The sequence below is a fragment of the Buceros rhinoceros genome, unplaced genomic scaffold (assembly GCF_000710305.1).
Source record: "Buceros rhinoceros silvestris isolate BGI_N320 unplaced genomic scaffold, ASM71030v1 scaffold11999, whole genome shotgun sequence".
Lineage (NCBI taxonomy): Eukaryota > Metazoa > Chordata > Aves > Bucerotiformes > Bucerotidae > Buceros > Buceros rhinoceros.
The window spans coordinates 5,606-20,659 of NW_010429776.1; the positions used below are offsets into that span (position 1 = coordinate 5,606).

A 15,054-nucleotide genomic window follows, 5' to 3' on the forward strand; every position below is an offset into this window, starting at 1 on the left:
ATTACCCTTTTTGACATAAGTATTAGGTATAACTTGTTGTTTCCAAAACATAATTTGGTCCTCTTATTCCAGGAAGAGTGTGTGCATATGTGCATATGGGAGGGCAAATGGCTGTGCCAATAAGTATCTTTGAATTACTATTGAATTACTTCGAATTAGAAATTTTCGTCTGTTTAATTTTTACTTTCAAAAGACCGTGTTAATTATAATTTCTTTTTAAGTGAGTATTTAATTTGGCTAATTGACAGCTGGCTATACTAATAGTGATTTGATCTGGTTTTTATTCTGTCTCTAAAGGAACCAAGATCTTGATAACCTCATCAAAGTGAATTCAAGTTCTTTCACAAGCGACAAGGAGTAAGTCTCCAAAGCTTCTCAGGCTCTGCTTTTCTAATGCAGTGATTATTTTGTAACTCTAAGAATGTCAGAAAAGGTAATGTCGCAAATCTGTAAAATGTTTACAGATTAATAAGTAGCATTCCTTATACAGAATGATGAATATAAAAATACAGATTAATTAACTGGCATGTGCACTATCAGCTGAACAATATCTATGGCAAGCTTCCATACATGCCTTATATGCTTCCTCAATAAAACTATTAAAGAAATATTTTAATATATTTAGAGAAGGGGTATTAAACAAAATGTTGTAGAACTCATGGATGATAGGCCCTCAAAAGAGCATCACAAAGCACTTCAGTCAGCAAGGGCAGTGATCCATGAAGAATGGCTTAAACCTGCATTTTTCACCAGGTATCCTGTGATCTGAAAGCATGGTTCTAGAGATTGTGTACAACCCTAGATAACAGCAGTTGTTAGTTGAATCTGGGCTGGATATAACGACAAAGCAAATAACACCTTTGGCAGCCATTTGCGTATCTCATGGTACTGATGCCTGTACTGGATAAAACCATGCTATCAAGTTAAAATCACAGAGCCATAGTCTGTTTAGAAAATGTAGGCAGGCCCTTCACCTGCAGCATAGCCACACAAAGTGACACAGCTGTCATAAATCGAAACGAGAGAGATTCAGACTGGACGTAAGGACTGTTCATCAGTGGAGCAGGTTGCCTGAAGAATTTGTGCAATCTCTGTACCTGGAGGTTTGCAAGACCCAGCTAAAAAACGTCCTGAGCAAGCCGGTCTGACCTCAGAGCTGCCCCTGGTTTGTGCATGAGGTTGGACTGAAGACCTCTCAAGGTTCCTGAGTTCCAACCTGAATTATCCTACAATACTACAATGAATTTAGCATTTTTGAGTAGTTTGTCGTTCTTCTGTAGTGTCACACTGGAGAGAAACTAAAAAATATTGAAGTTTGAACAGATAATAGTTACTTCATAACTAATTAAGCACTTATGATGTGAAACGATTGACTCATACTCAGTATAGTCAGGAATCTTCCTTGTGAAATACATATAATTTTTTTCTTCTTCAACATAAATAATTCAACCCATTTAATTCATTTAATATGTTTAAGTTTAATCAAATAATTTTATTAGTTCTGAGGTCTTTTTCACTTTCACAGAGATGAGGACCTTGGTGGTCACACTGAAGTGAAGTCTGCTGATGACCAAAATAAAAAGCGGTAAGACTCAATTCAGAGATCTCTCTAAAATTTAAAAAGCCAATATGAAGAGTTGTAGCTCTTTAGTGTGATACCAGAAAATGTGAATTCCTAATACAAGCAAGCAGAATTTGGATAACTTGAATAAGACACCTGTATTATTTCTGAAATGTGCCTGATTAACCAAATATAACGATAAAGGTGCATATATTTTGATAATAAGCAATGACGCAAACATGCTATCTATCTGTTGTAGTGAATGGAGATGCCTGTTGACAAGATCCTCATAAGCATTTTTGTTCTTAACTAGGTGTTTTGTGAACGGTTAGCATTTCAAAGAAGTATAAGTAAATGCATTCATAGTTTAAAAGTTTCACTGCTGCTAGGTATCATCATTATCTGCAAACACTAAGATCCACTTTGGTCAATTAAAGTGAGGTTACTATTTTAGGTACCATTCTGAAGGTATCTTTTCGTATCTCCCATTTAGTTTTATACCTAAATTAAGAACTTAGCTATCTGTTTACATAAACAGTTTATCTGTTTTTTAATATAAAATATTCTTATCCTAACAGTCCCATTTGACAGTCTGACCAGAGAAGCATATACAGAATCAGTTTCTCTTTTAGTTCTGAAAGGGGGGCTGCCAGATTAGGAGTCAAGCACAATAGAGGGTGCTGCTTCACGCGTCATGCTACGCATATAAAGCAGTGATCAGCACTGAGCAAGGTTCATTTTGTGGAGCTTCAGGCCTTAGCAAGTTCACTGAAATAAATCAAGCTGCAGCCCAAACATCCAGAGTGAAGGCTTATAATCATCGCATTGTTTCAGAATATAACCTTTGGCAGAACCCAACAAGAGTGGTCTTTGCCTGATCTGCTTTCTAAAATCATGAAAAACATTTCTAGTACTTATTCCTTAAATCCTATAATTTGTCTGACAAGGTTTATTTTTATGTTTGATTGCATGTCATGTTTGTGGCAGGGAAAACTGCAGGGGACAAGGTTTCTTTTGCTTGAATTTAATCCTGCTTTTTAAAACAAGAGCCTGTGTATCTGTTTATCTGGTCATTTCTAATAAAGACATAACTGAAGTATATCCAAAAAAAAAAAAAAAAAAAAAAAAAAAAAAAAAAAAAAAAAAAAAAAAAAAAAAAAAAAAAAATTTGAACTAAAATAGAACAAAACAAAGAATAAAACGTTATAGGATACTACCAAGAAAACACAGAATGCTGTCAACCATTACTGCACAGCTGAAAACCTCATTGGGCACTTCGAGGAAACTAGAGTTCAGTTAAAGTTAGATGAAGTTTCTGATATGAATATATCTACCAGCATAAACTAGAGGACTTAAAATTATAGGTCAGTAATTCCATTATTTTTTTTAAGGAACAATTCAGCAACAGGAAGGAAAAGGTAAATTTCTTTTATGTACTGTTTCTAGCCAAGCTTCTACATTTATAGCTCTCAGTGAAACTGAAAGCTGTGTGGCTGAAAATGACTTCTAAAAAGTGATTGTTTGTTGTGTGTGTTTTTTCAGTTTGTTTGGTTTTTGGTTTTTTGTTTTTTTTTTTTTTTTTTTTTTTTTTTTTTTTTTTTTTTTTTTTTTTTTTTTTTTCAGCATAACTGAGCAAGCACATGAAAATTCTCCAAGGGCTCCAATTAATCTCCTAGAAACAAACTACTCCAGCGACAGTGAAAGACAGACCAGGTACTGTGGACAATGAATTGAGATCTATAATGTCTAAAGTGCCATTTCTTGCAAAATATTAAGAGAAACCATCTTTCTGCGAGAAATCTCAGGGATGTTTAGAAACCTCACAGTGGTATCAGGAATTATGCCAGCCCGCTTCCAAGTTCGGCTTCCAGGACCGCACACATAGAAGCCCACACAGCACAGTTCTAGTGCTCAGAGTGGGAAGCACCAGACATACCCTAGAGATGTAGCTGAAGTTTAGGAGAGCATTTAAGTCAGAATTCTCTGTATAATCACTAGAGGAAAGGTATTTCCTGTATGTTAGATAACACCATGGTTTCAGGGAGCATATTTTTTTTCTGAGGCTGTAAGGAAAACATTACACTCTTCGCTTAAGCATTTTGTTAAGTTCCTAAAACTATCCATATGGGATGAATCCAAACCCATGTATCATCTCTTATCCCAATCACTGAAAACGTAGCGTGGGTTTCCAACTTTTTGACCAGGTACAAAGTATCTTAAAAACCATTTCTCTTGCAATACTCGTGCTCTATCTGTTTTCTGTCTCTACAAACACACATATTAGAGACCTGAGTGCAAAAGGAGGTGAAGGGATATTTAATAGAACTAAACACTAGGTCTGTTGGTAAGTGGAAATCATTGAAATAAAGGAAACAATACATTTTTCTTCACCATCAAAATGTATTTTCAAGAAATATGTTTTAAAAACTATAATACATAATTCTTGAATGAAAGGCTGGTTTTGGATTAGGAAAACCTCTCTTCAGTACCAACCTCCACCCATCTATGTGGTTTAATTAGGTATTAATGTTTAAAGACACGGTCCTATATATAGGGTGTGTATTGCTGTATAGTGGTCATGAACTGCTTGATTCAAGGCTGATGACTCGGAAGGGAGAGGACAAATAGAAATCTTCTACTGAGCCTTACTAATAGGGAAAATAGCAGTCACAGTCTCGTACTTCATGGAAAAATAGCAGGAAAACTCTTTCAAAAGGTGATCACTTAGCTTCAGTTTGCTTTTCTGCTTAGTAAGCTTACTTTCATCTTGCCTGAAATGTAAATACAGCGCTGGGTGTTCACTTGAGGAGATAGATATTTTCCTTGTGGTGAGCAAACCCAGGTTTGCTACATTACTATTCTATAACAAGCATATTGTTATATTCTATGAAATGTAACCAAAACATACATCATTTGAGCTTCTCAGTAACTGCAATTTTAATACATTTCTGGTGTTGTATGGAAATCAAATACAGCATACATGCATTACAAAAGAGGTACATAGAAAAGTGTATTTATCTGGGCTGTGTAACACCTTACACATGCACGTTATCAGTCTGTTACATTTTCCTTTAAAAAAAGACTGTTCTGCAAACACACAATTATAAAAAATTGTTCCTGACACTGCTAAACGTTATTCAAGAGTGATACGAAACTTGTCATAATTCCCATACACCTTATGAATTTCTGGAGGAATAGGAAGGATAATTAAATCTGTTTAGAAATGTTCAAAACATGTATGGCAAGATGACTTCTTCAGCTGTCACAGATATGCTCATCCCTTCCATGCAAACAAAACTGTTTGCATGGACTGACTGTTAAGCAACTAGAACTGGGACTGTTAAAAAAGGAAGATTTAACTTCCCAGATAGTTAAATTTGGTATATTCCTTCCTACTCTGATACAAAGAACAATACAGTTATTGTAGTGAACACAGATCACTCGTTGAACAGCCTTTATTATAAAGACCCTCACTCTACTCCTAGGGACATGCTGTAATTTTATTTGGCTGTTTGACAGCTCTTTGAGGACTAGTGAAAGAAGGGGGAAGAAAGGAATAAAAGGCACAGTGTTACTGATATGCAGCGCTCAGGCTGGGATATCAGCACCGCCAAACTCAATACCATCATGTAGATTTTGCTCAATGGGATTGTGGATTTAATCTTTAAATGCTGAAGAAGAATTATTCAACAACAGAACACAGTCTAAAGACGCTATATTTCTAATTTATGCTTTTTTTAATCCGATATATTTTTCTTGATGGTTGTGAAAAAAAGAAAAAAACCTCATCACTAAGTATGACGATTTTGTTACAAGCATGTTACATTAGTTTGCATATTATCATCGGTGTGGTGAAACCTTTAAAAACAAAAAGTACCGTTTAGTGACTGCTATGCACTCACTGCTTCACAGCAAATCATCATATGGTGCCTATGAAGAAAATATAACTGGAAATACTATCAAAACTGTTTACTCTACTTCTGATCGGTAAGTACACATTAATAACATTGTAGAGTATCAAAGGACACAGGCATTTTGCATAAGCGTTCAAGTATTCAGACAAAAGCAAGCAGAGGAAGTCACCATTAGGCTTGTCAGACAGCTTTTCATACAGAGCTCCCTTTCAGTGGGATCCTGCCATCAAATAATTATCACAGTTCAGCAGCCTAATATTATGTTAGTCTTGTCACTGCTGACATTTAGAGAAACAATAGCCAATGCCTTAAGTGACAGAGTTGGCATTGTGAAGCCGTGGGTTTCTACCTTGGGCAGCTGCTTACTCTGCAAAATTTCCTTCTTTTCTGAGAATGTACAGATGTGGAGGAAGAGGAAGGTTCACATAATAATGCTGTTAAACTCCATGCTTTCACACCAGTTAAGATATTCCCAAATATAATAAGGATATTATTTGCTCAATCAGTAGTATCTTACCTCATGGGGGAAAAGAAAAATAAAATGTGCCCACTATTCTCAGTACAGGTAATTTGGATAGACCCATTACTCAGAAATACTGAATCAGAAAAACTTGTATTCTTTCCAATGCAAGTTTAAGGAACTCCGGAAATGATTAAATATTAGTACAATGGTTTATCATTGAGTGGAAAGGAGCAAGATCAGTTGATTTTGTAGTGCAAAACCAACACCAACATACACTCTATACACAATATACACCAACATACACTCTAGGTGTATCTAGAGAAACAGCAGTATCTAGACTGATGTCACATAAGAATGCAAAAACAGCCAAGAAATTTTTCAAAAATACCATTGTTGTGAATGCCAGGTGAGCTGTTCTACACATGTGTTCACTATAATTCTGTGAGGGTGGGACTTCTCTCTGCAGTACAAAAAATGAAAAATGTTTTCAGGCAACTCTGCAACATAGAGGAGAATTCTATCAGACTGATCAAATGATGGCAGTTTCAGTTCAACAAGTAATATTCTTTTGTGATTAAAACATTAAAATCATTACAGTCCACCTCATCCCAATTTAGTATACGTGATCCCAGACATTCAGCAGCTTAATACAGTCTCATTGCTGTTTGAGACCATTCTTTCTATCAAGGTATTTTTGCTACTTGACGATTATTGCCACTCAGCAATTCGCCCATCACGGAAGCATGTATATTACACCTGTCAACTAGAATGGAGGGGAATACACACATGGCATTTTCCCATTTTAGGCCATTTTATAGTATACAAATGTCTTTCCCATGTAGTGCACTAAGCTTACCGATTTTCTCCTTGAGATCTCAATGGTAGCTCTTTTTCTGACAGCTGATGTTGTATTATATACACAGGAGTATAATTGGAAAAGATATATGTACATACTGCAGGAAGCCCTTGGGCATAGATGCCAAAATGATCTTAGATGCCTTGCAAATTTGCTGTCATTCGACTTGCTTCAAGGTAAGAAGATGTCACCTACTACTAAGAAATATAATTTGAATGTAATACCTGTATTATATTACATGTATAATAAGAGAATATTTCAGCCTTAGGCCTTCTCCACATGGGAAGCCTTCCACACTGGAGCAGAAAACAACCACAGGAAATACTAGTCTTTCACTCCCGGACCTACAAAATCGCTTCCTCTTTTCCAATCTCTCTTCCTCTATGCTCCCTCCCCTGCCTCTCCTTCTCTCTTGCAAACATGGGAATAAAGGACGCAGTGGAACACATCCTGCATGTCCTACACATTTATAGGCCTTCAGTTACACATGCTTCCAGTCTGACGTAGTGAATTGTATCCTACTCACACTGTCTTCAAACTGCACCATTTTACTCCATTTCTTTTTTTATGAGGTTCTGTAGATGTTCAGGATTAAATGAAATCTAAAACTATGGCTTGTGCAGAAGCTACACTCAAAGCCATTAGTAAGATATATTTAAGCCATAGAGGTGAAATCATTTTACCTACTGGCATCAAAGATTTGGTTAAAATTTGGGTCCTTTGGACAGTTTCTGCTGTAGGATAAAACAGCTTTTAAACTGGATATCTGTTTGCCTCAGCCTTCATTATTAAAAATTATGTAATGTGTAACTTTTTGCTTGTTTCCAAGAAGAATGAGAGCACAGAATAATTTTTTTTTTTTTTTTTTTGCTTGACACTCCAAAGCCTCAGCCTAAAATTTGCTCTTAAACTTTTCTCACGGTACGCCTACCAGAGCTCAGCTCTCTAGCCTGTTGTCTTTCTGCTTCATTTGTCTTAATTCTGCTTGCATCCGCACACAGAGTTTGTTGTTCTAACAAACAATACTTGACAAAACCACCGCATTAGCATAGCTCATTTTTCTGCCCAGTCTTGCATAGCTTTTACTTCTGCTTCTGACAGCAGTTCTTTTACCTAGTTACTGCATGAGAAGTAACCCAGAGCAGAATGCAGCAGTAAGGTTGTACTTAACATGTGTGAAGTTACATAGACTTTTTTTCTCATACAGACTTTCTGAGCATTGCAAGCACTAAAAATGCCATCTCTTCCGTGGAAATCACTTTGCAATACCCTGTCAATGCAAGCAGTGCAAGTAAATACCAGCTGTGGTTTGCTTCCATTCTTTTTCGATAGATCAACCCACATAAAGAGGAATGGGCTTTTTATGCAGTTTGGAGTGTTAACGTGCTGGTATTGGCTGAATTAGCTGTTAAATGTTTAAGCTTATTTTTTAAATTATATTCTTTTTCTACCTATTCCCAGGCAGGGACTTGTCTAGTCAGCAAAATTCAGCTTAAGTTTTGTATAACTACACATTTATGAAATCATTGGCAAAAAATTAAACAACTAATGTAGGTCTGTGGTTCATGCTTGTAGATATGGATTTAGCTAAGTAGTGTAATTTCTCATAATTAATATTCATTTAGCTCCTTACAAATACCCTGTATCCATTAGAGATTTGTATGTGGCTGACAGCGGTATAAGGTCTTTATTTCCTTGTAAAGGTATATACCAAAAGCTCAGTGAGTAAATAATCTAAATTGTAAGGGTTTTTTCTCCATGTAAAAATACTAGCTAAGCTTAGCGCTCAAAGCTTTGAAAACATGCCCATCCGTTTGCTGATTTATACAAGGAAACATAACATGAATGAAGAAAGTAGATTCTTTTAACAGTGCCTTAATACTAACAGCTTATGTAGAAAAGTTATAGAAAAAAAAAGTTCTGTAAAACTGAAGAAGAAAAAGCCTCTAGTACTCTAACATGTTATACTAATCAATACTGAGTGCTCAGCTGCAACTTCCTACCAGCCCTAGTGAGCACATGTAACATGAAGCAACTGCATATTGTCTGGATCCTGGATCTAACCATTCACATTGCCTTTGAGTCCATGGTGTTGACATCACACAATTCCTTTATTCATTTAGCTGCAAACGGGATGTTCTGTGTAAGTCCATTAATTTTTAATTACAATAAAGAATTTCAGTCCAGATTTATCTGAATAGACAGCCATCATGAAAATTATGGAAAGGCTTACAGCCTGTCTGGGATGGCTGGCAATGTGGTTATTGAATTGCACTGTAAAAGTAACATTGATTTTCACTTATCAGCATACAAAATATCAAAAGAAACATCAATTTGCTTTTCTTTTATTAGATTGAAAGAAAAAAAGAATGATCTGGGTCTCAAGATTCTGGTTTATAGATGGAATTACTTTGCCCCTTGATTCACTGTAGGCTTTCCTTGTGATCTTGGGAAGTCAGCCTCTGCGTGTATCTGTGTATTTTCATATATGAAACATGGGTGATGCTTCTCTATCTCAAAAACTAGCTTTTTGAGACACTTGTGAAAGCAGTGTACAGATTCTGCAATAATGGGAGACATAGTTAATGGTTAAGCTAAAGTATCATAAAATATTTTGACATAAACAGGTTTAGATTCATTAAGATCTGTTCCGTGTTGGTTGATCAAGTCTGATTATGCTTCCTTTACTCAATGAAGAAACAAAAGGATCTCAAAAGGGTGATGCATCTTATTTTAGAATAAATTTCTAAACTAAAACAGAGAAAGTACCGTTTGGAGATGTCTGGGGGAAGGAAAGGCTTTGCAAGTGTAATGAGAACCTAGGGAACCAATTGAGACTTAGATATTTGATTTTTAGATGTCTAAAGGTGAGATATTCAGATGTCTAATTTACTGCTAATTAAAATTACTCTTTCAGAGTTCAGATTTGATGATATTGCAGTACTCATAACCCTTACTCTGGTCTGGGGTTGCTTATTCCCTAAAAGACAGCATGCTGGAAATGAGTATTAGAGAAGGGTTTAATTTTAATTTTTCGTGTTACTTTTATTTGTGTGTTAAAGTGTGAAGTATGTAAAAGACCTCTGGAAGACTTGAGAGCAGGAGACAGCATTTGGATTTACAGGCAAACTGTGCACTGTGAGCCTTGCTATTCCAAAGTTAAAGGTAAGATGCAAGATATATTACAACAAACATAAGAAAAACAATGTAGAGAATTTTATTCAAATAACTTCAATATATTACAACACAGCTATTGCCCATTTCTGTATACTTAGTTCTTTTCAAATAATTTCATTCAGTAAGACTGGGTTGCTTAGGATGATACCCAACCAATGTTCTAGACACAATAATTATTTGGTACCTGTGAGGGATATCTCTTAATGTCTCATTATAATCTCTTGAGTGCTACCTGTGCACTCAATGGAGGCACCTATGGAGAGGCAATGGCATCTTGCCCTGAAAGTGACAAGAATAAATTGCAAGGCCATCTGAGGATCAGGTTGTTCTATTGAAATTAATAAGTCAGGGTTAGGAGGTGTTATCACCTAATGGAGTAACTGTGTCCAATAGAGAAAATGATGCAAAATCTACTAAATTGTGATGAAAATATTATACTGTGAGTACCATTCCTACCTTTGTGAAGAGCATAGTGAGCAAACAAATGTGCAAGGAGTGAAGAAAGAAGCTTTTCTTTTATTAATTTTTCTAGAAGTTGCTTGATTTTAAGTCCTCTCTGTTCACAGCAATTATTAATTCACAATACTATGAGTCAGTAACTCTGTTCCAGATAAAGAGAAATGGAAATGTAGATGAAAAGTTCCAATAAGCCGAGGTTCATCTAGGTACTTCTGAGATAAGATGTTAACTACAGTTATATTAATCAATTTGTTTTGTTAAAATACTTGGTCTTATTATGCCTGTGCAAAATTTGAAGGGAAGAGTGAATTCTGCAATTAATCAGATCGTAAAATTAATAAGGCATTCTGACAGTTATAAAATTCTAGAAAGACATAACAAGGGCCTGTATATTAAGCATTATATATTGACATACTGTATTTCAGCAAATGACAAGATGGAACAGTCAGATTTCAGTAGATTTTCTAAAAAAAGAAATTGGAGTTTTCTTGTGTGACATTTAGAGATTACTAATTTGCTTGGCATTTCTGATCAATCTTTTCTCTCTTGCAGAAAAATGGATCTACTAATTCTGACGCACAGGACACATGATAAAAGAAGTTTCCCTAGGGTTTAGTTAAGTGTATTGGCCTGTTAATTCACCTACTATGGAAAACTACTGATTTTTATTGCTGGGTACAAATGCTCTAAATGCAGTCCTACTGCATGGTTCCCAGAGGACTTACTTTCAAGAGGAGTTTCAAGATATTGTTTGGTATATTCATCAGATCTGTGAAACTGTTAAACTATATGCAAAACTAACAAAATGTATTGAAATCTTCTATATAGCAGGACATACTTACACATATGTTTTGAAGGGGCTGTAATTCTCTTCACTGAAAACACATACTCTGTTATATAAAGATCTTTTATGTTTATGTAGCATGAATGGGATAAATCTCATCAAAGATTACTCATTCAAAAGTCAGCTATTTGGTTTAAACTACTGTTTTCACACAGAGTGAGGTGTGTTCACTCTGTATCTTTGAGGAGAGGCTTCAATCTCCAGAGGAAGATTCTTCTCAAGTAACTTAAATTACAGCTTTAAGATAGAACAAATAATCTTTGGAAAATGCACCTCTACCGCTGCAGAGGGATTCTACTCAAAAATTATTAGAGAGTTTTAATTAGAAATATCCCACCCCATGTTTATATTTCTTGCAACTATTGTATTACCATTTTTTTAAGAAGTGCACACTTAATAGTTGCCATGAAATCTTGAAATACATACTTTGCATGACATTATGGTGTTTTATTTATCTTTCCTACTTTATTGAGTTGGCTATCTAGACATCTTGAATGGATTCATCTCACCTAAATTTACACATCTACAGTGTAGACATGTACTTCTAAGTTACCTGATCTATTCTGTCTTTATAGTCATATAGAGAAGTAGACATTTTTAGGAAGTGATTCAACTAGTCACATTGCAAGCACCTATTTCACCATGATGTTAACCATGATCTGAATGTACATCTTACTTTCCACGGTTTGCAAAGGAACCCAGCGTGAATAGCTCAGATTTCCAGGCATCTACGCTTGGCCAGATAAGCTCCTTCCTTCGAGACTACAGTGAAAGCATCTTCTTTTCCTTTTGGACAGTGTATGTGTACTGAGGTATAGAAACAGAAGGAAGAGTTCAAGAGTTTCTACAACACTCAATAGTTACCTGCCTTATTCACTAAAAATATTAAATAGTTCAGTAGTTTACTGGACAAAGGTGTTGACCACTAGTTTCTGACACGAGATGTTTTGGATCATGGTTAGTCAGAACTGATTTTCTCCCTTACATCTCATCTTAAAAGGACTTCTTGGATATAACCATGACAAAGTTAGAGTGGGGGCTGATGGTCCCGAGCAAGAGCTTAGAAGGGTGAAAAGTGCCAAAGCCATAGATTACTATTAAACTGTTGAATGACTGTTCCCAGCCAACTTTCTTTCCTTCTCTGCACATTCAGTAGTGGAGACAGGAGGTATGGATGTCTGTGTTATTTAAACTACTGGGCCTGCAGCTGAATAATGTAATCTGTATTGCCTGGCTTAAAGGATGTTCTGACTGATATGCAAAGGAGCCATGAAACAGTAGATAGTTTGTTTTGTTAATTTTATGAAATTTTCTTATGAATTAATGGCAGTAGCTTTAATAAACTGGTTATTATAGATATTTTTTTCTGGTGTGTTTCTCTTGTTTATAACATATTCTAGTTAAACTGTACGTGTTGTTGTTACCCTGTGCTTCACCAGGAGACAATGAGACTCCCCAACAGGTGGAAAAAACTAATGGTGACACGTTAATGTTGGGGTCACAAATTTGGTCCTGTTCAGGGGCCAACGGTTATTGCTAAGGCCCATTTACAATGGAAAGTGTTAGATATTCATTTGAGCAAGCACATTAGAGTGCAGAGCTTGCCAGTGTTTGAGATGAGAGACAACACTAGTCCACTCCACTAGAGACTAGGAGCAAACTCTGGATCCAAATATCTGCTACTTAAATGCTCACTGACAGAGAAGTAGCAATAAGAAACAATAAATAATAATTCCGTGCTCATTAATTCATCCTTGCTGAACAGCCCCGGTAATTTTGCCATGTGTTTTTTTGTTATTTTTTATTATATGTTGTAAGTTTGCTGAAAAGAAACACCGGTTTTGTGATGCTTGATATTTACCATATAAAAGCCTGCATGGCAGTACTCATTAAAAAAAATCATATTAACATCTCAGTACCAACGTATTAAAACTCAATTGTTTTTTCTCCTTTTTGCATATCATTAGCATGTGGTGGTTTGGTTGTCTTTGACTAGCACTGCCATGAAACAATCCAAATGAACAGTTTGCTGGCAGCTGTTTTAATGAACGCGTTATCTTCAATAATGCATTAAATTAGACTGAAACACTGTATGGAAAGATGATGTACTAAATTATGTGGGGTTTTGTGATTCATCAGGCCCATTTTTTCAGTGCGTAATGGATACTTTATTTCACAAAGCTGGGGCATAGCTCTACAAGGGGGAGAATCAAGGAATAAAAGGAAAGGAGTAAAATAATGCATATAATACATATTGATGCATTTAAATATGTAGATGACTTCAAAGCTACTGATATTTACAAGAACAAGGAATGTCACAGGAACAGCTTTGCTGTGTTAATACATTCTGTCATATGCTGTGTAGGTTCTTACAGTACCCTCAGCCTGAGCATCCCCTCCCTTGCAGTGCTTGATACAAGGTGACAAAGGTATTCAACATTGCTCTGTCATCCTCGTCCTCTTGAAACAAACGGCCCAGAGTTTGGCAAGACTCGCTCTCTGTTACTTTGTAAAGCCTCCTTAGCTAGGCTTGTAAAGAACTGGTCAACACCAGAGGCGCCTTGCTTTTATTCAGTAGGTCAGCTCTGCTCCTTGGTATGGAGATGCATGTCATGTTTGGATAGTTTCATGCGCTCAGTTTATTTACTCAGAACACATATAGGTCAGTACTCTGCTGCTCTGCTTGCTTTCCTTCATGTTTTAACGTAATCCTGTTGTTTACAATGAAAAGTATGCACTTTCCTGGGTGGTTTTGCATTCTGATCATATTGCATGCCACTCACTGTAGCCATTCTCTTACTCTAGGAGGTGGTTTTAGCTTCCAGTCAAGTTGGTACCAGACTACAATGGAGAACTGTACCCACCTCTCCCTTCTTCTGCACCAAAACACCTTGGTTTTCTTCAGAGCAGCAGAAAAGCAGAGACATCCATCATTCCATAAAGACAAAAGATAAAGACTCTTAATGCTTAGCTAGGTTGGATATGACGAAGCCTGAAATTATCCCTGTCTAGCTGGTTAACAGATGCAAAATCACTGAGGTTTTAAACATATGAGATATTCTTTCTTTGATTGCAAAGACCTACCGTCCCACTTTGTGCTTACCTTGGTCTGAGCAACTCAGCTCTAATTTCTGCATCAGTAAAACAGGGATTTAGAAACAGATATTCTCAAAACATGTTTGCCACACACTGCTAAGACCAGATCCCCTCAAAAAACTCCTGATAACTACCAACTTTTAAAAATACGGAGATGGTGTTCTCCTCTGAACAGATCACTGGCTTAGAAAGTGGGAGGGCCAAGTTCAATTTCTTCTGCAACATTCCTATGATTTAACCAAGTCGTGTAATACAGTGGAACAGGCTGGTGTGTGGAATAAACTAGATGTTCCCATGAATGTTTTTGACGTGTTCCCTGACCTGTACAGGGTGGATCCTTCTGGCCCATGACCCGCAGGATAGCTGCGCTGCCTGCATAATTCACTTTGTGTCTATTGACCCTCAGGAACGACTGATGAACAGAAACCATAGAGACAGTCCTGGGAGCAGAGACAGACACTGGAATGTCTCCATCTTCTCTGAGTAGCATAATTCATAATCAAAAGCAGTTTGAATTATCCTCCTTTTCCCTCTGTTAATGCTGCACTCCTTTCTAGCAAGGTTAGAGGACTCGCCTGCACTCAGATTTGGAGTAGGAGGTGAGGGAGTGGAAGTTGGGGGGTTTTCATCCAAGAGTACTAGAAATGTCTTCATATGATGATCTCTTCTAAGCCTTAGTATCTC

At 36.5% G+C, this 15,054-nt stretch overlaps 1 protein-coding gene across 1 annotated transcript; it reads left to right on the forward strand.

Annotated features, from left to right (window-relative positions):
• Positions 1-658: 658 nt before the first annotated feature.
• Positions 659-9,959, forward strand: LOC104499300 (sciellin-like; the record flags this gene model as incomplete). Its single annotated transcript, XM_010142789.1, has 5 exons — positions 659-753; positions 1,526-1,585; positions 5,474-5,548; positions 6,862-6,970; positions 9,857-9,959. Coding segments are annotated over exons 1-5 (442 nt in total), but the record flags the coding sequence as incomplete, so codon positions are not given.
• Positions 9,960-15,054: the final 5,095 nt, after the last annotated feature.